Genomic DNA, 26,382 nt, shown 5'->3' with positions numbered 1-26,382 from the left:
GTTGCATTTCAAAAGAAAAAAAATTCTGCAAGTTATTAAATTTTTGAAAGCAGATGCTCATATTCTATTTGCTGTGTCAACCTGAGGACAGCATTGTGTATGGCACCAGTAATAAATTGTTGTTATTCTCTCACTTGCAAAATCGAGTTAATTGGGAGTACCCAACTGGAGCCACATCCAAACTCCCAGGAAAGCATTCCATGATCGATTAGTAATGTCTGCCCTGGATGTAGGTTAGGAGAGCAGGGGCGGGCTTGCTTCTTACCTTCTCTTCCTATGGCAGCTGTTCAACTACTACTTACTGAAGCCGAGCGAGATAGAGAGAGCTCAGAACTCAGCACAGCTAGGATTTAAAAATCAGGGGTTGATACTGAGAAAGTTTCTTACCCTTTCTGGGCTTCTGTAGTCTTAAGCTATTAAGGGAAAATGCTTGAGGCCAGACCGAAAATATTTAACCTGGAGTCTCCAACCTTGCCAAAGACATTGAGAAGAAATGAATGGTCGAGCCCTAAGTGCAAGTCCATTTTTTTTTAAAAGGATTAATGAGAGGCTGCATGCAGCGTGTAGTGGTTCAGAGCAACTTTGCAGCCAGAGAAACCTGAGTTTGGAGCTGGTTGGGTGAAGTCACAGGACTGCGCCCTTTCTCCGTGTCCTGAACTGCCAGACAAGGGCAGCTGCACGTGTGGTGAGGATTAAGTGAGATCAGGCTTACGAATCCCTTGGTGGGGCTCGGCAGGCACTCCATCCATCATACTCTTATTGATGTTATTATTATTTCGGATGAGACAGGCTGCTTATCTTTTTAAGGCATCATATTAACGGAGTGATCATTAGTTATCCGGATCCACGGTTAGCCTGTGGAAAACACATTCTTTCTCAGATGATCAGAGTCGTTTAGTTTTCTGGCCGCGTCCTCTGGAGCAGAGACCCAAGGGAATGAGGAACATATCAAAGAGCCCTCTGATGTGGGAAAGGCTGTGGTCCCCAGGGATGGCTGTCCTCCAAAGCCCTTCTTGTTTCAAATGTCGCACCCCCTCCCACGGCCGGGAAAGCATCTCTACGGGGCTTGGCACACGGGCGGGTGGCTCTCCTGGCAGGAGATGAGGCTGTTCTGAGATTTCCCGTACTAGTCTGTGACTCCGTGTGCGGTCCCCCGCTGGGCCAATTAGTGACCTAAAATGTTGTTAGCAAAAGGTAAGCTTGTTCATTAGTGGGCCGTGAGCGCCTAGGCCTGGTGGTTTTCTATTTATGGCTGTTTGGAAAGCTGTTCTTTCCTGGTCCTTTCTGTGTGCACGTCACCCACAGATTCTCCCCGTCTCCTGCCTGTCCCTCATGCTTGCCCGCTCTGTTAGGGATCCGTGGGGGCAGGAGCCCCAGGGAATGGGAATCTGAGAAGGGACCAGGTGGATGGTGGTAGAGATGCTCCGTCCAAAGGGAGGGAAGAGGAGGCACTCAAAGAGAAGCCAGAATCCGTGGATCTGGGGAGTGTTCTCGCGGCTCCAACCCGGGCGGGCAGTGATGGCACAGGGCATATCCTCTCTCAGACGTCACAGCCGTGCTTTCCAGGGCACGGTCCCTCCAATGAAGAGACCCAAAACCGTCCCCTAAACCAGCAGGTAACTGTCGTGCTAGACAGACAAGGTGGGCAGCCGGGGCACCTGGGCTCTAGGTAGCTTTTTGGCCTCGAGCAGGTAATGGACCCTGTCTGGCTTCTGGCATTTTCTTCTGCAGGTTGAGAGCGTCGGGTGAGATGGCGGGTGAGATACCTATCATCGGGGACGCGGCGACTCCGTGAGCCAAAGCTGGTGGGGAAGCTGGGTTCCTACTCTGGCCTTATTTACACAGACCCTGTCTCAGGACTTAGAAGCTCAACCATCCAAATGGGGTCTTCCATGATTTGGAGACATCTTGGATAAATCATATCCATGGAGCACAAAGTTCGAGACTCCAACAACCTGGGATGCCATTTTTGCAGGTAGTCAGTCTTTTATTATTGTTGTTGTTGTTGTTGTTTTTATTATGTGATAGTCTAGCCCAGGAAGCACACATGACAACCCTGAGCCAGCGGAATGGATTCATCTCAGGCGTCAGCTTGGTCCTTCCGGCCGCCCTGAGTCTTCTCGGCACCTTCAATCCCGTTGGACAACGAAAGTCCTGCTCCCCGTAGGCGCCTGCTGTTTGCTACCCAGCTGTTCCCTCTCCTAGGTGGGCTCTCCTGATTTTGTCTTCCTTTATTCTCTCTATTAAAAATCACTTGCTCTAAAGCATAAGGTGCAGATTTCCACAGGGAAACTCAGGGAACCTAGATTTCCTGATGAGGTCGAAGCCAGCTCTCCCTGCCCCAGTCCCCTTGCCTCAGGGCAAACAGGGAATAAGGAGTAGATGGATGTGCGACGTTATGTGTGAAAATATCACATCCAGTCGCATCAGTTTGTGTATTAATATGTGTTAATCACTATAATAATCAAAAGAAAAACAGGGGGGTTGCAAAGAGCTCCCCTTTACCCACACCATCTCCAGGAGATCAATTCCCCTCCATCCAGAGGGGCTGGTGTTCCTTCCCCCCAAGAGAAAGCTCCCCCATTTTGCTGGAGCCACCGAACCTTGGGGTTTGCTGATGGACCGTGATGTTGGTCTCCTTAGCAACCTCACTCTCCTAGCCTTAGAATAGACCAGTCCCTCTTCAGTCCTGCAGTTTACAAAGATCCCAGCCTGGACTGGAACCGGCCGTCCCCAACCTGTCAACAGGACATAGGCAGGGTGTCAAGAAAGTAAGTGACTGTATGCAAATTCCTCCCAGGTAGCCAGGAAGGTCCTCCTGCTCCTCAGCTGCTCTGTGAGAGGCAGGGTCTAGTCCTCAGTGGACAGAGCAGCTTAGGGGTCCCACCCCTGAATGAGCTTCTGTGTCCTTAAAGAGACAGACATCGGGCTTTAGAGAGGGTTTACCACTGGGCTTCTGATGCAGGCCCTCGGGTAAATAAGTGAGAGAGCAAGGGGCTGGTCCCCATGAGGAGTCACCCATGCTCAGCACGGTCCCCTCCCGGGGTGAAGGCTCAGAGTGTGACCTTCAGTGTAACCAACCTGCCAGTCCATGGCTGGAGCCTGGCGAGCCTGCAAACGTCATCCTTCCACACCTCAACGGGAGGAAACCGAGACCCTGAGGCCAGGCTTCTGGATGAAGTTTCCACTGGGAGTGGCCAAGCCAGGCTGGGTCCCCTCTCCAGGTGGCACTGGTGCCAAAACTCTGGACCCAATCTACTAAACTGTCTCGACAGTCGCTGGCTTTTTCCCCTGAACTCCAGGGGCAGCAAAACGAGGCTCGCCTCCCCTCTGGTGCGGTGATCTCTGCCCGAGTGGAGGAAGCACGCGAAGGGCGACCCCGTGGCTTGGGGGCCCGTAGCTCCGCCCCGCGCCCTACTCGGCTGGGAGCTCCAGGGGTCCAGTGTCCGCAGAGCTCCTTCTGCTGCAGGGAGGAAGCCTCACCCCCAACCCTTCCAACGCGAGCTCTTCCAGATCAGTCACGGCCACCGGGCGCTCGCGTCCCTGGCGGGGCTCCACCTCTGCCTGGGCAGATCTTCCTAAGGGAACCGGTGCCAGCGCCCAGGGCTTGGGAGCCGGGTGGGCTCGGGGTTGATTTTCCTGAGTCCCAGGGAGGAGCCGTGGGCTTCCCTGCACGAGGCCAGGATTATGGAAGAAGAAGGAGCCCAAAGCTCCGCTGTGGACATCTGGTTGAGGTCACGTGGTTCATGGCTTCGATCCAGTGGAGACCCCAGAAAGTAGGTGATGAGGCGGAAGTGTCTCCTGGTCCAAGGACCTCCTGCTCCGGCTGATGCTGAGCATGAACCCGGACAAGAGCAGACACTCAGGTCTTCCCTTCATCTTGACCTTCTTATCCGATCAGCTTCTAGGTCCTAGCGCATCACCTCTCTGCACGAGTGCGCTCATTCTCCTCTCTCACCTAGACCTTTTCAGTAATGTCCCCACGTGGCCCACCTCCTCCCGGTCAGAGCCAACTCCCTTGCAGCAAGAGTGGTTTCCCTACAAGGGATTCTACTCAAAACCCCTCAAAACTAACTTCCTTCCTTGCTTCCCTCCCTCTCTCCCTCCTTCCCTCCTTCCTTTGTGCTGGGGATTGAACCCAGGGTGCTTAACCACTGAGCCACATTCCCAGCCCTTCTTTATTTAAGAGACAGGGTCTCCCTGAGTTGCTTAGGGCCTTGCTAAGTTGCTGAGGCTGGCCTCAAATTCATGATCCTCCTGCCCCAGCCTCCCAAGTTGCTGGGGTGATAGGCATGCACCACCATACCTGGCTTCCTGTCTTTATCATAAAACTGAATCCCGTAGCCTGGCAGTCACAGGCTTTCACCGCTGGCCGAACTCCGAGGTCTCCTCTCTTTGCACCTGGCTTCTTCCTCTCTGAGCCTCAGTAGACCTCCTGGCCTTCTGGTTGCTGCACGTGCTGTTTCGCAAACACACTTCAGTCCCAGAACCCTTTGTGCAGTTCCGAAAAGCAAATGAATGCCTCTCTCTCCCTCAGAGGACACACGTCAGCACTCCATGAACTTGGGGTTCACTCCCAAGAGGCTCAAAAACATTATGCAAATTAAGAACACCCTTGCATTAGCATAGATTGTACTCACAAGACACTGACCGGGATCAGAGTGGATTTGCGCATGGGCTTTTGAAAGAGATGCACATGGGCGTTAATTCCAGCCTCATGCCAGCCATGAAGCCACCAATGAAGCACTCAACTGGACCTAGCCTGGATTTTTTTTCTCTGTCAAATAGGGCTAAGAATCTCCCCTGCCTTATTATTATTATTTTTTAACTAGGTAAAACACGGAATGCTGCGTCTTTCACACGAATGTGTTTAACAGGGAGTAGTAAGGACGATGGCAGTGATATGACCCACGTAGATCCCGGGCGCCACGAGGTCCAGCTTTGGGTGACGTAGTCTGGGAGGCACAAGGTAGCGAGAAAGCGACCCCACATCTTGTGCTCCTTAAACGCTTTCCTTAGTAGGTAACGGGAAGGGACCAGGTGAGACCACTCACCTGCTGTCCCCCGTTCCTGTTAACAGGCTTATTACCAACCATGAACAGGGTGACTCGTCTCCTCTGCTTGGTGACCAGGTTGGTAAACTGAGGCCGCCTTGCTTATTCTGCAAGGAGGTTCGCATGAAACCGCAGCCGGGTTGCACGGGGTCTTTTCCCCATATTCGTTATTCCCACTCAATACCCAACGCCACCCGCTGCCCACTGTCCACGTGGATGTGTTACTGTCTCCCTCAGCACGCCGTCACCCACGCCTGCAGAGTAAGTGGCTGCAGAAGGGAATCCTAAAAACACGTCCCCAGGGGCTGGCGTTGTGGCTCCGTGGTACCTAGCACGTGTGAGGCACTGGGTTTGACTCTCAGCACTGCATACAAATAAACAAATAAAATAAACGTTCATCAACATCTAAAAAATCTTTTTAAAAGTCCCCAGCCTGGCTCGGGGGTGTCTGAACTCTGAGCACCCTTCCAGTCCCCAGTGGGCTTATGGAGATTCCCGAGGAAGCTTCCTCGCCCCCGACTGTCCCAGGGCTCCAGGTGGGTGCCCAAGTCTGCCCTGTGTACCTGCAGGGAAGGTTGTAAGTACAGGTGCATCTGTGAGCCCAGGTCTAGCTGCAGATTAATCTCTCCCTTTCTCCACACCGACGACTCCCATTTATACACTGGTTCTGTAAGAGGAATTGTGATTGAAGATGGTCCATCAATTTCCATGCAGCCATTGTGTGTGGTGGCCTGATAGAAGGTGTTCACCCTTGTTTGTTTTATAATTTAATTTCCCACCAGAGATAAACAGGGCTATTTTTTGGAGGCCATTATAAGAATTGAAATTGATTCAAGTGTTGGCTCAGGATCGTTTTTTTTGTTTTGTTTTGTTTTTTTTCCAGCATAGCTATACTTAAGATTTAGAAGCTCCTATGTATTTAGTCTAGATTTTGACTTTGCAATGCAGAAGAAAGCCTACCATTATTTTGCACTTACTGTATCCCAACCACTGTGCCCAGTATTTAACATGCATTTCCCTACTGAATGCAGCAGGTACCGTGGTGACAGATGAGGAAACAGAGGTTCAGAGAGGTGAGGTGATTTGCCGGTGGTTGCTTCGAGGTAGGGTCAGAACATAAATCGAAACAACAGGAATCCCAAACCTATGAGTATCCGTGTCTTCAGTCCTTCATTTATCTAAGAAATGTGCGCCAGCCTCTCCCTGGCCTGGGCGGTGCGGATTCTGCGGGAAGCAAGATGGCCACGCTTCTGCTTGTCTGGAACCTGGAGGACGCCTTTGCGAGGAGCACATGAGACTTGCAAAATCACCATCGCCTCTTATTTGCCAGGCGCTTTAAGGTTTACAGAAACACGGGTGCATCCAGTGTCCCACGCCGAGTGGATTCAAACGCTTCCATAGATGGCCAGTGAGACCGGGGATCTGGAGCGACCTGCCGTGGAAAGCGCATCCTCTCCACGGGGGCTCCTGTTCACCACGCTCAGAGCAGCTGCCTTTAAACCGAATCACGGTCCCGCACTCCCTCTGCTCTCTGCTTTAGGTGGTTTTGAGACTGCATCTCGGGTCTCCAGGTTGCGGACCCCGGTTTTCCATCCTGTCCTAGAGGACGCGCGTATTTCCCCAGCGGGTGCCACCTTGGAGACCCACAGGGTGTGGTTTGACAGACAGGGCAGCAGGGTGCAGATGGGGACCTACGGGGAGCCGTAGGACAGACGTGCAGCCCCCTGAGCCTGCGATTCCCCTCTTGCGAGTGGGCTGTGTGTCTGCCTCGTCTATCCACTGTGTGTGTGTGTGTGTGTGTGTGTGTGTGTGAAGCCAAAACACTGACAGCTGATCGTTGGTGACGTGCTTACAGCCTTGTGCAGCATGATAAAGAGTGGAGGGTCTGTTTGTGCTTTCGGCTCAGGGTAATAGGGAGCCACAGCATGGTAGACTCCAGCTGTGAGGGCATCGGGCAGTTTCTGGTGCTGGTTCCATTGCTGCTGATGGAGAAGGACCCGGAGGTGGCTAACAGGAGCCATGCTCTGCACTGTCACTTGGTCCCTGAACATCTCCCCTAGGTCTTTACCTTTTTTATTTTTCTCTCCATATTTTTTACAGGTGCATTATCGTCGCACATCATGGTGGGATTTGTTGTTACATACTCAGGTGGGCACTCAGTAGAACCGTGTCATTTGGCCAGCGTCACTTTTCCTCTCCTCCCCTCGGTCTTCAAAGCCTAGCCAATCATGACGATGACAAGGATAATAATGGAAGCCCTAGTTATATGTATCTAAGGCTTGGCCTCAGGGTCTCGGGATACCACACACTGACCTCGTTGGTCCAGGGTTGGGAGCCCCACCCCCGTAGACCCCCTCAGGTCTTTCCAGAACCTTCCTCTGGCAGCTCTATCTTGAGCTGCTTCTTTGTGTCAGGGAAGGGTCCCTGGTGGGTGGGTTTTCTTGACTAGCGAAACAGGAAACAGGCAGACCTAGCACGGAAACAACTGTAGATGGGTCCTGAGCCAATAAACAGGCAGCGGTGGCCAGTGGCCGGGGGGACCTCCCTCAGACTGAGAGGAGAAGGCCTGAAGCTGAAGGAGTGGACACGCGGGGTTCCATGGGAACAGCATCCCAGGCACAAGGAACAGCACGGGGGCGATCAGAGGAGGGAGAGAGACCGCAGGCAGCCAGCATCACGGGAGTTGAAGAAGGACAGGTGACAGTGTGGGAGGTCAGAGGCACAGGCCAGGACGGGAGCAGCTCTCGGTGACAGAAACGGAACACAGGCCAGACGTGTGACGATCCCTGACCATTCAGCGGAGTAGAAATAACCAGGTGAGATCAGTTTCCAGAGTATATTCCATTTAACCCAAGAGAACAAAATATTTTCGTCGCAAGAGGTGACGTGCATAAAGTCATTGATGAGGCATTTCACGTATGCGCTTTGTGCTTACAGTGTATCTGGGTTTGGAGCAGCCACATCTCAGGCCTGTGTGGCTGGTGGCTGCTGTGTTGGGTGATCCAGGGCTACACGTGGTGGCGGTCACACTCGGTCACACTGGTGGTGTTCCTCCCCTCCGTGAAACAGGATGCACCACAGTCACGCCCTTTATAGTCTCTCTCTCTCTCTCTCTCTCTCTCTCTCTCACACACACACAGTGGGCCAATGATAGAACAGGACAGAAGTGATGCTGTGTTCTCTCCGAGGCTTGGCCTTCTTCCTGGGCTTGCACCTGGTCTCTGCTGCCATGCTGGGAGGAAGCACAAGCAGACACGCAGAGGACCCCGTGGAGGAGAACGTAGACCCGCCAGCCCGTGACCCCAGTCGGGCTCCTAGAAACAGCCAACAGCCAGCTCTAACCATGGGTCACGTGTGGGAGTTCATTCTGGTCTTTCCACCCGTCCCCAGCCCATTTCATTCAAAATGGAAAAACTATACATCCAACCCAGAAAACTGGGAGAAATAATAGCGATTGCATAATATCTCAGCCCCCACCCCACAGCAGCCCCCGACAGATGCTGGGGTGTCCTGATCATGCTGATCATTGCAAATGGACACTTCATGAAATCAAAAGTGTAGACATTATTCAACAGTCATAGGCTGCCTAACAAAGTCAGTCACATTGGCAAAGAATAAGCACTATTTATGTACATGTGTATGCAGCTGGAGCCAAGCCTCTATCTTTTCCCCAGTGAGCAGTGAGCTGCCTGCCAGATGAGAACAGAACCAACTCATTGTATCAGTTAGTTAGTGCCATGATCACGCTGCCTAACAAACATTCCCCAAAGCCCAGCGGTACACAAGAGTAAATGTGTCACTGGTCGGGTTGCTTGGCTCTGCTCTGCTGGTCTTGGCTGGGCTCTTTCTCCTGTGCCTGCCAATCTTAGAGAGGCACTTCTGGCCTATGGTTTCAAAGAGAATTTTATGTTCGGCTGCGAGGGCTGCAGTTGACAGCCTCCAGCTGTTGTGCTTCCGGCTCTCCCTTGGCTTTCCACCAAGACTACATACTGGGAGCTCAGCCCTCGGATTGTGACAGAGCACGGCAGGGACCAGAGCCTGGCCGTCCTGTGCCATGCTGGGCTCCCACCAAGGGCCCTTTGCTTTGCTGTTCCCATTTGGACTTGGTAGGCTTGCTCGGAGTGGACTGTGAGCTGAGGCTCCCTCTGCTCCACTCTTTCTGTGACAGGGGTCCCATCTGCATTGGGGTCCGGAGCCTCCCTCACCCACATCTGCTTCTTTCCTCTTCCTCTTCCCCAAGCGCACCCTCAATAAGCCTCTCGCCCTCCTAATTCCATCGACGCATCTGGTTCCCAAGGGACGTGGCTGACACTCTGGGGGTTGGTGGCTGGCCACCGGCTAGGATGACGGGGGTGAGGGCTGAGCTGGCTGTGCCGCCTGTGACTCTCGGGAGCCACCTGGTCAGCCTGGGCATGTCCTGGTGACAGCACAGGGTGCGGGAGCAGGTAGAACCTGGCGAGACTTCCTGAGACCCGATGCCTCAGCAGCTGGGGGGAGGAAGGAAGGCTCTGCTTTTATGGCCTGAACGCCAAGGTGGCCAAAGCAAGGGGCATGGCAATTTCCCATTGTCACTGGCTTGGACAAACCGTCCGGCTGAGAGGCACGGTGGCCGCGGAGCCTCGCTGTGCGAGTTCTCTCCCCAGAGGTCCTCTCTCCTTGAACCTGCTCGTTTGCAGCGTGCCCACCCCAGGGCTGGCTGGAGCTCTCCTCCCTTGGGAAATCGCTCCCGTCCACAGGGCTCTCTCTGCCGTGCCCTCTGGATTCCTTTTGTGCTGGGACCGAGGGCCTTGGACGTGGCAGCGGGACGCAGACCCCCGGCAGATCTGCCTGGCTCCCACCTGCATGCCGGACAGAGATTCCTGGAGCGCAGACGTGAACGGAGGATCGAAACGCGCAAGAAGCCGAGATGAGCACCTCCCCAGGTGCCGGCGGAGGTCTTGCTGTATCTACTTCACAGACGCGTCAAAGAAAATGAAGGCCGACGCCCCCGGCCAGCCCCGTGCCTCACTGGGGTAAGACGGGCTCGGGGACCCGAGCGCAAAGCCGACCCAGGAAGCTCAGGGAAGAAGACAGGGGTCTCCCCGGATGACCTTTAGGATGGAAAACTGTTTCTCCCAGAGGGTTTATAAACTACGAATCATAAAAGGAGAAAATAAAACTAAAAGAACTGGGATTCAGCCAAACTCAAAACGTCTGCTTCGTCTAAATACAGCTTTAAGAAAATGAATCGGCAAGCCCTGGGCTGGCGGAAAATATTGCAAGGACATGCGTCCGGAACCTATAAAGAATTCTTACCACTGGGTCATAAAAGGACCGACAAGCCAAGAAAAAGAGACTCGAATGGATACTTCACGCGAGAATGTGCACAAACGGCCCCAAAGACTCAGGAAAGGCTTCGACTTTGTTAGTCGTTAGAGGGATGCCAATTAAAAGACCCACGAGGTTCTGTTCCACGCCCCCAGAAGGGCCACAATTAAAATACCGCCACCAGCCAGCGTGGGTTAGGACGTGGGGGAGCCGGGAAATAGGAAATGGCGCAACGTCATTGGAAAACAGTTTGGCGATGTCTCAGGAAGTTCAACCTACATATACCCCATGATCCAGCTGTTGGACTCCTGGATATTTATCCAAGAGAAAGGAAAACAAATGTCCATAGAAAGCCTTGAATATAAATGTGCTAACAAACCCCAAACTGCAAAGAGTCCAAATATTTATCTATAGGAAAATGGTGTACACCATTTGACCCAGCTATCCCACTCCTGGGCCTACACCCAAAGGACTTAAAATCAGCATACTACAGAGATACAGCCACATCAATGTTCATAGCTGCTCAATTCACAATAGCCAGACTGTGGAACCAACCTAGATGCCCTTCAATTGATGAATGAATAAAGAAACTGTGGTATATATATACAATGGAATATTACTCAGCTATAAAGAATAATAAAATTATGGCATTTGCAGGCAAATGGATGAAATTGGAGAATATCATGCTAAGTGAGATAAGCCAATCTCAAAAATCCAAAAGAGGAATGATCTCACTGATAAGCAGATGATGACACATAATGGGGTGTGGGAGGGGGGCAAGAATGGAGGAAGGAGGGACTGTATAGAGGGAAAAGAGGGGTGGGAGAGGTAGGGGGAAGGAAAAAATAACAGAATGAATTAAACATCATTACCCTATGTGAATGTATGATTACACAAATGGTATGCTGTTACTCCATGTACAAACAGAGAAACAATATGTATCCCATTTGTTTACAATAAGAATAAATAATAAAAAAAAGACTGATGTAGACAATAGAATACTTGTCAGCATCAACAACAACACAAATGAACAAGGGATTCATTCAGTAACAGGTGAATATCAAAAATGTTTTGCTGAGCCAGGTTCGGGGACTCACGCCTGTCATCCCAGCCGCTCAGGAGGCTGAGGCAGGAGGATCACACATTCAAAGCCAGCCTCAGCAACAGCGAGGCCCTAAGCAATTCAGTGAGACCCTGTCTCTAAATAAGATACAAAATAGGGCTGGGGAGGTGGCTCAGTGGTTAAGCACCCCTGGGTTCAATTCCTGGTGCCAAAAGAAAGAAGGAAAGAAAGAAGAAAGAAAGAGAGAGAGAGAGAGAAAGAAAGGAGGGAGGGAAGGAAGGAAGGAAGGAAGGAAGGAAGGAAGGAAGGAAGGAAGGAAGGAAGAAAGAAAGAAAGAAAGAAAGGAAGAAAGAAAGAAAGAAAGAAAGAAAGAGAGAGAGAGAAAAGATCTATCCTGACATGACTTCATCAAAACAACAGGCTGAAGGGTACATGTTAGATTTGAGGATTTCTTGTATATAAAATAGACCTTAACAACAACAACAAAAAGAAATATTCTTATTAACAAGGCCACTATTGGTTTTTTGCACCCCAGATACCAGTCTTCTGTAAATGCCACAGAGGCAGGAAGCCATCCCTCTTGCCCCTTCTTGGCTGTGTGGTGTGCAGTGTGGTGCCTGGCACATAGTAGTTCCTCAATAAACATTTATTGAATAAATTCTTAAATGGTCACATGAAGGAGTATTTGAAGAGGAGGAAGAGTGAAAGAATTTCCTGGCTTTAGAAAGGCGGGGTTGGGAGAGACACAGCCCTGAAGTTTAGATCCCTCCAGCACCTGCGTTCTGGTTTGCTGGACGACAGGGGCTCGGTTAACACTCCTATCTATGTATTTACAAGACAGCCCTGAGGCTGCTTAGGAACTAATTCAGCATCTCAGAGAAATCATTTGCTTTTAGAGAAGAAGTTATAAATATTCCCTGCCCGGCTGAACGGAATGGTTCCACTGGGCTCCCCCAAAATCATCCTTAAAAGCATCCTTTTACTTTCGCAGGAAAGTTTACCAGGGGAGGTTGGGGATGGGTCCCCAGAAAGAAGGGGATTTGATTGACACGATGGAGGGCGGACCCCGTCCCGCCCGCGCAGAGCTCAGCACCTGCACTCGCCCCGTCTCCTTGGTTCCTTCTGAGGACGGAGATCGTGGTCCACGTTCTGCAGATGAGACACGAGTCTTGGAAACACTGCAACCCTGACCCTGGAGGGCGTGAGCCCGGGGCGTAGTCCTGGCTTTGGTGAGCGTTTGCTGGGAGCCCCGGGCTCTCTGAGCTTCCAATTCCTCATCTGCAAGAAGAGGGTCCAAGTCTTGCCCTCGCTGCATCCTCCGGGTGGGACCGTGGATCTCTGGGGACACTCAGAGGAGCAGGCGGTCACTAGTTCTTGGTCTCTCTCATACAGGTGGGGCAGAGACGCACAGACACCCCCTCTCCACAAGCCTCTTAGGGGCCGCTGCTCTCTTCCTGTGCTAAGGAGCTTGGTGCTTCTCCCACCTCAACTGCTACTGCTCTGGTCTGAGCCGTCTTCCTCTTTCACCTGGCTCTGGTTTTTGAGCTGGTCCCTCTAATCTGTTCTTGTCCCATTAGAGACCATTCTTCACCCAACAACCAGAGGAATCCTTGCACTTCTCAAAGGAGAATCCACCAGAACTCTGCTCCAAACCCTGCCATGGCTCTAGGGTCTGCCCAGGACTAGCCCTGTTTGGTTAGTCTTAGGCAGAGAGGCAAGGTGGGTCCCCCTAAATGGCTTCCATCTTACCAAGGCCCCACACGATCCGGCCCCTTCACCTCTCCAAGCTTGTCTACCGTTCTTTCCTTCCTCACTCGCGCTGGCATCCCACAGGGAATTCAAGGTCATTGGTGCTGCTGCCTCAGGGCCTTGGCACTTGCTGTTTCCTCTGCCTAAAGCACTCTTCTCCAAATTATAGACATGGTTGTCTCCCTCGCTCCATTCGGATCTTCCCTAAAATGTCTCTCTCTAGGGCGCTCTCCCCGACCTGCTCTGTTTAAACTGTTCTCTGCTCCACTCCCAGCCCCCTCTGGCTCAGCTCCCCTCTACCCTTCTCATTATGGAACACCTTGCACCGTTCACTGGTTTCTCTTGCTTTCCTTGCCTCCCTGCCCCCAACCAGCATGTCAAGTCCCCAAGGGCTCGACAAAAATATGCAATGGAGAAAAGATAGCCTCTTCAACAAATGGTGCTGGGAAAACTGGAAATCCATATACAACAGAATGAAACTAAACCCCTATCTCTCTCCCTGCACAAAACTCAACTCAAAATGGATCAAGGACCTCAGAATCAGACCAGAGACCCTGCATCTTATAGAAGAAAAAGTAGGTCCAAATCTTCAACATATCGGCTTAGGGTCAGACTTCCTTAACAGGACTCCCATAGCACAAGAAATAAAAGCAAGAATCAATAACTGGGATAGATTCAAACTAAATAACTTTCTCTCAGCAAAGGAAATTATCAGCAATGTGAAGAGAGAGCCTACAGAGTGGGAGAATATCTTTGCCACTCATACTTCAGATAGAGCGCTAATTTCCAGAATATATAAAGAACTCCAAAAACTCTACACCAAGAATACAAATAACCCAGTCAACAAATGGGCTAAGGATATGAACAGACACTTCACAGAAGATGATCTACAAGCAATCAACAGATATATGAAAAAATGTTCAACATCTCTAGTAATAAGAGAAATGCAAATCAAAACTACACTAAGATTCCATCTCACCCCAATTAGAATGGCGATTATCAAGAATACTAGCAACAACAGGTGTTGGCGAGGATGTGGGGAGAAAGGAACACTCATACATTGCTGGTGGGGCTGCAAATTAGTGCAGCCACTCTGGAAAGCAGTATGGAGATTCCGCAGAAAACTTGGAATGGAACCACCATTTGACCCAGCTATCCCACTCCTTGGACTATACCCAAAGGACTTAAAATCAGCATACTACAGAGATACAGCCACATCAATGTTCATAGCTGCTCAACTCACAATAACCAGACTGTGGAACCAAACTAGATGCCCTTCAATTGATGAATGGATAAAGAAACTGTGATATATATATATATATATATATATATATATATATATATATATATACAATGGAATATTACTCAGCCATAAAGAATGATAAAATTATGGCATTTGCAGGCAAATGGATGAAATTGGAGAATATCATACTAAGTGAGATAAGTCAATTTCAAAAAGCTGAAGGACGAATAATCTTGCTGATAAGCAGATGATGACACATAATGGGGAGTGGGAGGGGGGCAAGAATGGAGGAAGGAGGAACTGTATAGAGGGAAAAGAGGAGTGGGAGGGAAGGAAAAAATAACAGAATGAATCAAACACCACATTACCCTGTGTAAACGTGTGATTACACAGATGGTACGCCTCTACTTCATGTACAGAGAAACAGCATGTATCCCATTTGTCTACAATCAAAATAAATTTTAAAAAAAAAGAGTCCCCAAGGGCTCGAATGTGTGCTGATGGTATTCACTGCTTTCTCTGCAGTGCTAGAGAGCACCCAGCACCTAGTAGGTGCTTTATGGATGAATTTCTTTAGCCTCAACCACGGATTCAGTGTCCCAGTCAACCAGGAAGAGCAGTGCTTAAACGGAGCTCTGAGTCATGCCACAGTCATGACAGAGGGACGCGGGTGTGCCCAAGACTGGCCTCGACGGGAAGGACGAGGCTGAGCCCCGCAGGACGAGGGCAGCTGGCAAAGAGGAAGGGGCCCGTCGGTGGAGCCCCGGGCTGGGAGCCGGGTCTGGCTGTTCCGTTGGTTGAGTGGATGCTGGACAGGCCTGTCCTAGTCACCAGTAAACCAGCCACGGATGGACCGTGTTCCAGACAGACATGCGGGACGTGGGGAAGACCAGGGGCGGCCGGGGCGGGGCAGCGGTAGGCAAGCGGAGGGCCACGCGGCCAGGCGGTGGGAGGAGCCAGAGGCCTCAGGCCCAGACTTCAGGCCCCGGGACTCTATGATGGACAGAGTGCGTTGCCATAGCAACGCATCCGCTCCAGGAAGCAGACGAACCCGGGAGGCTCATGTTGTGGATCCAGTGACGTCATGGCATCCCGACCTTGGGGAAAGGAAGCTGAGACCTGGAGAGGCCGGGTAGCCTGCCCAGCCACACGGCCAGCCCCCGGTGAGCCTGTCACCACACTGAACAGGAGCTGGACCACTCGGGGATGCAGAGAAACAATGTAGACCTGAACCTTTGAAAAAATGTGGAGGAGCAGGCAGGACCGTCCGGTGCATCCTAATTATTCACAACGAACAGAGGCCGGATGGTCCTCTACCCGTCTCTCTCTAGCTCCAGGAGGCAGTAAGAGCTGGGCGAACAGGTGGTTCAGGTCTGCTCTCAATATGCTGTGTGACTTTGGGTGATAGATGCTCCCACTCTGGTCCTATTGCTGCATATGAAAAATTATGGGGCCAGTTTAATGCATCGTACCAGCTGGGCCCTGCCAGAACTGTCTGCTTGTCAGGCTCGGAACACCTCTGCCTGTCGCCGTCATGGCCTCCGAGCCCACGCCAGGGGCTTCCATGCACAGGGATGGTGGGCAGTCATCCCTGGACCGGGAGCCAGGATGCCCACCTGGATCCAGGTGAAACACCTGGTGAGTCGCCATCAGCAAGGCTGATTTCCTGGACCTTGTTCTCTTTGTTCAAACTCCCCGGAGGTGTCTCAGACCATGACAGTTTGGTGTAAGGCACTTGGGTTTCCTAAAGGTAGGGACAGGCCGGGCCTCTCTGAAGCCATCTCCCCCTGACCCCAGCGGCGGGAGACCAGATGTGGACAGAGGTGAAGCCCTGCTGGGGCCGAGGGCTAGGCTGGGGTGGACGACCAGACTGGACTGAGCCAGACGGCGGGAGCTGAGCTCCAACCCCAGTCTCTTCCTGGTTAGCCGGGGTCCGTCCCTGGGTCTCAACGAGCCTCAGTTTTCTCATCTGTGATATGGGTGTGGTAATCCTCCTCTTGGTGCCTCTGCGGATCAGAGAGACACTAAAAGACAGGGCGTCCTCTCCCGCCCCTTAGTACTCAAGAAGAGACCGAGTTAGGTGGGGCTTATAAATGGCTCAAGGTCGCAAGGTTAAAAACGTGGCCAGGCCTGGGCCTGTCACCACTTGGTTGCAGCAGAGCTGAGCCAGAGGGAGGAGAAGAAGGTGGAGTGGTTGGGGGGGGTCCTTCTGGACCAGCCGGCCTGCGGGGAAGGCCCTTTGCGGGGCCAAGCGTGGCCCGTGTGTTATCAAGAGAGCCTGGGGCTGGGGTCCTGCCCCCTGCCCGGCCCACATCGGCCCCTCTCCCGCCTGCTGGTGCTGAGGGGCCACATGCCTGGAAGGGTTGACCCTGTGCTGATCGCCCGCTTTCTGCGGCAGACCCATCGCCAGCCGGGGCCAGCTAAGGTCAAGGCGTTGGGCCGAGCCGGCCACGTCTCCCTGTCCCCTCTGCGACGCGCCTGGCGGGAGGACCTTGGTCGGGAGCTAAACGTGCCGCCAGCTCTGCAGGCTGCAAGCGTGGGCCTGGAGCAGCTGTGTCACCGAGCCCAGGATAGAGCCACCGGGCCGCATGTGGCCATTTGGGAAGCGGCGTTTTGAGTCACGTCGATTTCTCTTTGTGGGTGCAGAGCGCATGGGTGACTCGGGCGGAGGGTCACCGGGCCCAGTGCCAGGCTCACGGCGGGCATCCTCAGAACGGGAGCGACGGCTCTTAAAGGGTGATGGGTCACAGTCCTACCATGTCACCAGGGCTGCAGGTCGGCATCGGTCACTGTGCTCTGAAGCTAGCGGCTCACGTTGACAGGGAAAGGGGCCACCAGGCCCAGGGAGATGACCCACAGCTCAGCCCACCCGTTGGCCCCTGAGGACAGCCACCAGGCCTGGCCAGGCCACGGGTCACACCCAGGGCTGCCTCTGACCTGCCTGAGCGTCTGCCTGTTCTTTCTGCTTATCATCTTTGGGATTGAGAAAGAACCCCGAACCCCAATTCCTCAGCTCTGGGAGGTGCAGAGAACCAGGAGTCTCGGGACAGGGCTCCGTCTGTGTGGGCCTGGAGAGGGCCTCTGGGCAGAGCTGAGGTCACACGGAGCGCTGGAGGGGACAGGGGCAAGGCCTACACACACACTTCCAACCAGCTCGCCTGCCTCCTCCAGCACCCCCTCAACTCCAGGCCTCTCTACCGGGCCCCCAGTTCTACCCACAGTGCCTGTCTGGCTCCTGGGACACCAAGTAGTGGAGCAGCTGACAAACGTTTGTTGATTGAATAAATGTGAATCGGCTCCTGGACAAATCTTTGGCCTCTCTGAGCCTTGATTTCCTCACCTTGAGAAATAACCTGGTGAACTTCTTCTAGACATGCCTTAGATCTCCTTTTAAAAATGGCCTCAGGGTGCAGAAGCGAGGAGAAATATTTGGGGCCGCCCCCGACCCTCCTGGCCCTCCCACACTCTTGCCTGGGAAATGACCTTCTCACGCTAACAGGGAGCTTGCTGCAGGGCCTGGCCACGTAGAGGCCACACTGGCTACTGGTACGTGGGTGCACGTGCAGCTCTGCCCCTGTGGGAGGGGAAGACTCTTGGGTTCTCCAGGGTCGCCACTGGCAGCCGTGGGTAGGGAGCGTAGACCGGAGCATCCGGGCACCTTCAGAGTGGGCAGGAGCATTTAGGGTTCATGGTCTCACTGACAAAGCTCCTTGGTGGCTGGCGCCCCCCTGTCTGCACAGGTGGGTGAGCAGGAACAAGGGGGTGCGTGAAGCTGGGCTGGGGTCCAGGGAGCGTGGGGACAGCAGCGTTTCCCGCTTGACATATCCAGGGAGACGCCTGAGCAGCACTTAACAGGAAGGGACCTGCGGGGACCAGCGTGGCAGGTCCGCGAGGGGCGAAGGGGGATTAGAAAACTAAAGACTCACAGACGCAGGTCTTGAGGAAGAGGCTGGGATCAGGTGCAGCCTGCTGTCTGATGGAGACCCAGGTCACGCCAGCCATGCACGTCTGTCTCCCTGTCAGGTTGAAGACTCTGCGAGTGTCATTCTTGGTGTTCAGAAAGTCACAGGGACGAGGACGTCTGTGGAGCTTTTCCTCGGGCGCAAAGTGCAGCGTCAGGAGCTTTGTGTGGCTCTCGAGAGAGGCCATTGTTTAAAGGGACCGTGGGGCGGGCGGGATCCGCAGCGCGGAGCTCTGAACACTGAGGTTGTCTAGCAGAGGGTCCCTCCTCCCGGGAGCGCTGTGCCCGATGGAGGTCAGAGCCCACGGGACTCTGGCACCGAGCCGCCTCACGCAGGGCATTGCCACCGCAGCGAGGCAGCCTGTGCCCTTGCACGGGGACATTCCCAGGAACCCGCATGCCACAGCCACGAGGGCATCCGGGACCCCCGATCCCAGTGACTGCTCTCCAAACCTGTCACTGCTCTCCACAGTGACCAGGTGACGAGGAGGGACATTGCATGTAGATATGCAGAGAGAAGGGCAGGATGTGTCCCACACGATGTGACACATTTTTTTGGTGCCCAGGATTGAACTCAGGGGCCCTTGACCACTGAGCCACCTCCCCAGCCCTATTTTGTGTTTTATGTAGAGACAGGGTCTCACTGAGCTGCTGAGGGCCTCTCTGTGGCTGAGGCTGGCTTTGAACTCACGATCCTCCTGCCTCAGCCTCCCGAGCCGCTGGGATGGTTCCACTTTTTGGAAACTTTAACCTCAGACTTGGTCATCAGGACGGGACCCCTGAGTTCCCAACACCAGGGTGCCACCCTGGACTGTGGGCTGACTGTGTGCCAAGCACTGTGAGAAGTGCTTCCTGGGTCTCTGGACGCAGGGAGCCTGGTCCTGGTGCTGGATGACCCAGGTTACAGACGAGGAAGGCAGAGTCCCCAAGGAAGTGGACTCACTGGGGTCCCACGGGGAGTGGATGGCAGGGCAGGGGGAGGTGGCAGAGCCCAGGGACTGAGCTTGGATGTCCAGGTAGCCCAGGTGGGAGAAGCACAGACAGGGACGGTGCCCACTCCCCGCGTGCCAGGCTCAGCACCCGCCCGTGTGCCTCCAGGACCCACTGAGGAATTTCTGGAGTCAGCTCGGGGCTGAGTTGGGGGATTTGAGGCAGGGGCCTGGCTGTCGCCTTCCGGGACTCCAGACTCAATTTCCATACCCATCTTCTGGGTTTCCCAGTTACTGACAAACAGTGACTAAGGTCAGGCTGCCTCGGCTGGAATGGAGCCTTTCTGGGGGTCTCCCGTGTCCCTCGTTGAAGAGTAACGACCGATCCCTCCCGTATAAGAATGTGTTTTGCAAAATAAACACTCTATGAATTTTTAACGGGCGCTCCCAGGGTAGCTTCTGCTTTCCGGTCCTTCACAGAGCTTTTCTGCTGACCGTGTATGCAGGGCCTTGCTTATTGTCTGTGTCCCCAGCTGCACACTCCCCACCGGGAAGCAGAGCGGCCTGCCGTGCCCGCCCGACGCTCCCGGAGGGGACCAGCACCACGGGTCGCCTGGGGACATCTCGATGGCACATGGAGAGAGGCCCCGGGAAACGCACGGGTCCCAGGCCCCCAAAATATCCACGAGATGCGAAGGCCAGGAAGGTGGTGTGACCCTGTTCCCGATTTCCACGATGGCTTTTCGGGGGGACCGTGCCGGGAGCTCGGGGCACCTTTTTCTGATCACTAGGTGACCAATGATCACCATTAGGAATAAACTCGCTCGTCCTTACTTTTGCACAGTGCGCGTTATGACTCCGCTCGTACCCCTCTAAAAGTCACCCGCTGGAGTCCCTGACCCCGGGACCAACAGCCGGGACCGCCATCTGTAGAGAGGGCCTTTCGAAAGCGATTCCATGAGAACGAGGCCATCAGATGGGCCTCATCCAATCTGACCAGCGTAAGAGGAAACAGAGTCCCAGAGAGACACCGGAGGCACAAGGACACAGGAGAGACCCCGTGGGGACAGAGCAAGGTGGCCACAGAGAGGCCTCGAGAGGAGCCACCTCCCCAGCGCCCGGGCTCCTGACCGGCAGCCTCCAGAAACTGCCTCCAGAAAACAGGTGCCAGCCACCAGGCCGTGGTGTCCTTACGGCTCTGTAGCGAACGGACAGGCATCCTCTGCTCCTTCCCCAAGGACCGTGAGACCCCCTGACATTGTTATTCCCTTTGCCAAGATGAACCCAAGGCCAAGGGGGGCAGTGACGTTCTCCGGGCGCCGAGACCCGGGGAGTTTCACCTTAGGGAGCTTCGGGAGAGCCTGCCGGGGAGCCACCCTCTCCTCCACGCTGACCCAAGCGTTGGCAGAGCCCCCCACCCTCACCAGGGCCTCTGATCCTGCAGAGAAGAGCCAGCTGCTCCCGCCACACGGTCCAGCTGTCCCCAGTGAGCGGGGACCATCCTGTGACTGGCAGGCTGGGGGTGGACTCTCCCCACCAGGACAGGGAGCCCACACCTCAGTTGTGGTGCTGGCTCTCTAAATGCAGCGTGCACGCCCCAGTCCCACCCCTCTGAAAAGGGAATGACCAGCACATTTCTTAATCTTGCAGGACTTCATGTAAAGCTGCAGCGAGACACTCCAAGGCGATGCTCAGCACAGCAGCCAGCACGTAGTAGATGATCAGTTAACCCCGGCTGGTAGCTTTACCATGGTGAATCCTTCAGAGGTGCCTGAAGAAACGGCAAGATGTGTCTGAGAGTCCTTTAGGGTCCCCGTGCATGTTTAAGTGCGTGTGTGGCAGGAGGTGCACCTGCAGTGGCACGGGGGGCACAGCGTGGACACCGCCGGACGGGCTCTCAGGTGCTGATGTGGTGCATCTTTACCGGGACGCACGTGTCTCACGTCGTGAGCATTCGGGGTGCCTGGGCTCATTCCCTTGCTCATGGGCTCATTTGCTTGCCCAAGCTTCTTGGCTGCTTGTGCGTGTGTAAACACACAGGTGGACACAGACACAGGGACAGGAGAGGCCCCAGCGTGGGAAGGGGAGGGGAGGACAGAGGGCAGGCAGTTATTTCAGGCCAATGACTGGGAAGACTTCCTGGAAGAGGAGGCACGTCAGCCAACGTGGCCAAGTGGGAGGAGGAGGGAGGCCGCTGAGCTGGACAGGAAGGAGACAGGACCCGGGGACAGTGTGGTCGATGCTGTTCACCCCCAGGGGCACCCCAAGAGCCCTCCCGGGTCCCAGGTGGCGTGGCTGGAGAACGCAGAGAGGCCCGGGTACCAAGGAAGACAACTTTATTTTGTACAGACCAGGCACACGGGGAGCCCCTGCCCCCAGCGGGAGATGCCTCTCGGGCCCTTCTCGCCTCTCGGGGGGCTGTGCTGGTGGCTCCAGGCAGGGCCCCTGGGGAGGCCTGGCCAGTCTCTCTCCGCGGGCGGCTGTGGAACTGGACGTCTCCAAGGATTGCACCTCCCGAGGCTGGAAGCGAACGCAGGCGCGTGAGGGGCTTGGTAGGGAGGAGGGTGGGAGGGGCTGGCGTTCTGTGCTCCCGGGGGTGGAGAAGGAGGCACAGGAGGGGAACCTCTAGGGGAACAGGCGAGGCGGATTTCCTGGGGACCTGGTCTAGATTGGACCAAGGAAGACCCATGGGTCGAACCTGCATTCCTAGCTCGATGCTCCCAGGAAGCAGGGAGCGTGCGGACGGTCCTCTGGTCATTAGGGGAGGGCCCTGGGAAGGGATTTTGGAAGCCCTTCTCGTTCTCTTTTTTGCCGTCCAGCCCTAAGGTGAGAGGTTTTCCCCGGCGGTGTCCCCACCACAACCCGTCATGGACTGGAATCTCCAAACGGTGAGCCCACGTAACCCTTTTCTCTTTATAAGATGACGGCTTTGGGTCTTTGTTACAGTAACAGAAAGCTGACGCATACAGGACCCTTATTTCCAAGTGCAGGGTCACCTGGCAATTATGGCATCGGGTGGGAGCCAGGCTGTGCTAGGGCCTCCTCTACTCTGTTAACCCACAATGTCACTTGAAGTCGTTGGTATTATTATCCCCATGTTCCAGCTGAGGGTGTGGCCCCAGGTCTCCCGGCCAGCTGCAGGGAAGAACAAAGTCTTGGGACTTGCCTGCTTCCCAAGTCCATCAGTCCCGGGGGAGAGGGACTGCACCGTGGAGGTCAAGGCTCCAGCATGGAAATCAACATTTTTAGGCAGGTGCTCCAAGAAGCACCTTGCTTAGGGGAACGAAGAGGACTCAAGATTTTACAAAAACAAAAAATGGCGGAGACAAGATCTTGGGCGATTTCTGCCAGGGACGGTTCCCCGCGAGGACCTGTGCCCTCTCCTCGGCCTTCGAAATGGCTTCCCAGGTCCCCGGGAGCCTGACAACGTAAACGAAGGTCGGCTCTTTACTTGGTGATTGAGAGCAGAGAGGAGGCCATGCAAAGTCAAATTAATTTGCTCCGACGGAGCCCAAGCTTGTCCTCGCGGAAGGGACCGTGACTTCTAGATGGGCCGGGGCCTCTGGAGGAAGCAGGTGGGCAGAAGTGCAGGGAATTGGCTCACAGGGTCGGGGCAGCTGGGCAAGGACCCCGGGAGCCGGGCAGAAATTCTGAGAACCGGGGACTGGGGGTTACGTGGGCCGTGGGCTACTGGCTGCCTCCCGTCTCACCTACGTGGACACCTGGATGACGCAGCCCAGGAACCGTATTACAGACCCGAGAGCGGATTCTGCCTGGGGACTGCGCGGAAGTGACCCGGCCTCTCTGACCCTGGTTGGTCCACCTGACGCCCCGCCCCAGCCTCGGGGCTCCGTGTCTGTCTGTCTGCGGGAGTTGGGCTCCGCTCTTCCGATGTGAGGATAGACGGGTGCCCCAGGGTCCCTCCACCCCCAGGTGCAATGAGCTTAGGAAAATGAGCCTCAGCTGGGGACCTGGACAACCCTGGCTCCTCCTTCAGGGCCCGCTGGCTTCCTGCCACACCTGCGTTTTAAGAAGTGCCAGGGAACCGCAGGTGACCCCGCGGAGGGCGTCCAATGTGCTCTGCAACCAGTAAATACGTTATTTTGGCTAAAACCACTAAGATCCTGGGAGCCACCCGTCACGGGATTCGGACAGAAATGCCACCTGCTTCTGGCCAGGCTGGCGTCCCCGGCCCGGCGGCTCCCGCTGCTCCGGCGGCTGCAGCCTCCCTTACCTGCTGGCCCTACTTCTGGAGGTACTTCTTCATTATGCTCTCCACGTCCTCGTCTTTCCTCTCTGCGCCCGGTTCTCTGCTCTCGGGGGACGCTCGCTCCCCACCGTCCCCCTCGAGGCGCGGGGGTCTCGGTCGACTCTTGATGCTGTCGGCACTTTTGAAAGACATGATGGAGCTGGAGGAGGAAGACGAGTCGGAGAGGTGAGCGGGGTCCTCCTTGGACTCCGGGCTCTTTTTCAAAATGGTCTTGATCCCCGAGAGAAAGGGGCGGTCAGCCTTCTCCGTCTCAAAGTGGACGCTCGAATGCTTGGAACCGTTGTGCTCATCTTTGGCTGCCCTGGTCAGGGACGGGGGTGTCTCGGGCTTCCGGATAGCAGGCAGGAAGTCATCAAAGTCCACTTTGGTCTTGCGTCTGTAGTCCAGGCTGGGGAGCTTCCAGCTGAACGGATCGCTGCCCACGGGCTCGTCCATCAGGTGGGCGAACTGACGGTTCTGGAAGACCAGGGGTTCCTTCCCGAGATCCGGGCAGCCTGCATCATCCACTGAGGACTCCAGACACCTCCTCCGGGGCCGCAGCGTGGGTGACAGGAACGGGTCTCTGGGGGGGGTTGGGGGGCTCAGTTTTCTCCCCAAGCTGGATCCTGATTCTAAGAGGGACTCACAGGAGCTGAAGCGGGTGTTGAGCTTCTCGGGCAGCTGCGCTGAGTCCTCGGTGCCCTCCGTGGAGATGCACTTGAGGCTGGAGGAGCGCAGGAGCCTAGCCGATGTCCCCACGGCCCCCTCCTCTCCCAGGGCCGACTCTGCCCGGGACCTCAGGGACAGGTCTCCCTCATGGCTGCTGGCCCTGCCCCTCCTTAGTGTGGACGCCCCGGTGGTCTGGTAAATGGGGAGTGTGGGCCAATCCTCCAGGCCCAGAGTGGACCCTTGTCCCCTCTGGGACCTTTTCCTCCGGAGTCCTTCCACGAACTCGGAGAGGGCCGCCGACGGGCTGGGCAGCTTTTCCCTGGGCAGTGGGGACGGATCCGGACTCCGAGAAGCCAGGGAAGTAGACAGAGCTCCTGCTCTCTCCGTGGGCTTCCTCTGGACACCAAACCCTTCTCCATCCTCAAAACGGCAGGACTTCTGCTGAGGACTGGAGCCGGGAGGGACAGAGCCGTCTCTCAAGGTCCTGCTGCCGACGTCCCAGGCTCTGCTGAGCACCGAGGCCGGCCGGGTCCTCCCAGCATCCCGGGTCTCCGTGCCAGCCCTGTGCCGAGAAGAGAAATGCAGTCAGTGGAAATGATGGGATGCAGACAATTTGTGCAACTGGTGTGAGAGCCACTAAGCACGGGCGTCGATATGATTTTCTCTTTGGAAATGCCAGGTCTCCCTCACTCTCAAATGAACTGTATGATTTAATGTGCAAATTCAAGCCAGGGAAATGATTTTTCGTGGCTTTCAGAAATGCAATTTCTGACTATAATTAAACCCGGCTAAGTAGAGTCGAGGAGATGGGATCTGCGGCTGGGATGGGTGACTGGGATTCACGAGGCATTGTATCTGACAAGATGGGACCTATCAGCCCAGAGCCGACCGTGAAATCGGCGATTCGCTTCTCTAAGGTTGGAGGGGGACAGGCAGGGGCTGTTTATTTATTTATTTAGGGCCAAGCCCAAGGACAGTCCCACAAAGCAGGGCTTCAGAGCACCCGTGACACCCATACGTGTCTCCGTGGGTGTTCCCTGATTATTCATGGAACGGGGTGGCCCCCTCCAAAGGGAAAGGGTCACATGAAATCATCTTGAAACCAACTGTACACTCAAGAGGACAGTTCTGGGACCACACCGATCTCGGCGTTTATGCAGAGGGAGGTTGCAGCTGAGCCCCAAACCACCAAAAAGTAGGAGCTGGCAGCGGGGCGGAATTACAGACCGTTACAACAAAGGGAATGGCCAGGCGCAGTGACGAACACCTGTCATCCCAGCGACTCAGGAGGCTGAGGCAGGAGGATCGAGAGTTCAAAGCCAGCCTTAGCAACTTAGCAAGGCCCTGAGCCACTTAGGGAGACCCTGTCTCTGAATAAAAAATCAAAGGGTTGGGGATGTGGTTGGTGGTTGAGTGTCCCTGGGTTCAATTCCTGGTACCAAAAGAAAAAAAAATAAAGAAGAGCATCCTCCACCGCAGAGAGACTGGAGCCCATCCTCTAAGAGAAACCACCGCCGTCCCGCCCGCCAGCATGGAGCACAGAGAATACCAGTGTCAGGTTTTGCCAATGCAGACAAAGCGCTGGGCACAGACCCTACAGTGGCGGTTTCCAAGGATCAGGCCTGAGGCCGGGAGCTTCGCTGCTCTGAGTGGCCACAGAGACAGGGGCAGGGCCAGCCTTCCACACGCCAAGGGTGGCTGGGGTTCTGGGACAGGAGTCTGAGGAAGGCGGCCCACAGGCTTTGGAATCTGGAGAGGAAGCCGAGCCAAAGGCCCCTGGCAGCGATGGCCTGGAAGGGACCCCAGGGCACAGACAGCCTGGGGGTCTTCCAGGGAAAGGGGCGGGGACGCTAGTGGACTGAACGGTTTCTTCTTCCCAAAGTCTTACGCCAAGGTGAGGGTGGGAGATGGGGACTTGGGGATCCAGCACTAGGTCCCAGAGGGAGGGGATCAGCACCCTTATAACCGGCCCCAGAGAGCTCCCTCGCCCGACCCTACAGGGGGGCACACAGAGAGGACAGCGCCCCTGAACCAGGCAGCGAGCCTGCTCCCTCCTGCACCTTGGATTTCCCAGCCTCTGGGACTGTGGGCCGGACGCTTCTGTGGTTTGTAAGCCAGCCGGCCTATGGCCTTTGGTCACAGCAGCCCCGAGGGACCA

At 54.9% G+C, this 26,382-nt stretch overlaps 1 protein-coding gene across 1 annotated transcript in view; it reads right to left on the bottom strand.

Moving 5' to 3' along the window:
• Window positions 1-21,625: 21,625 nt before the first annotated feature.
• Window positions 21,626-26,382, bottom strand: part of Myo18b (myosin XVIIIB) — a 224,980-nt gene continuing 220,223 nt past the window's right edge. Inside the window, exons 43-44 of the mRNA XM_047561579.1 lie at window positions 23,541-24,786; window positions 21,626-21,826 (exon numbers count right to left, since the gene is read on the bottom strand). Of these exons, the coding sequence (XP_047417535.1) occupies window positions 23,550-24,786 (1,237 nt within the window). The 3' untranslated portion in view covers window positions 21,626-21,826; window positions 23,541-23,549. The remainder of the gene's footprint in view (window positions 21,827-23,540; window positions 24,787-26,382) is intronic.

This window comes from Sciurus carolinensis, chromosome 8, assembly GCF_902686445.1.
Source record: "Sciurus carolinensis chromosome 8, mSciCar1.2, whole genome shotgun sequence".
Lineage (NCBI taxonomy): Eukaryota > Metazoa > Chordata > Mammalia > Rodentia > Sciuridae > Sciurus > Sciurus carolinensis.
Note: the sequence above shows the minus strand (reverse complement) of the source record. Positions and strands in the feature narration are given on the sequence as shown.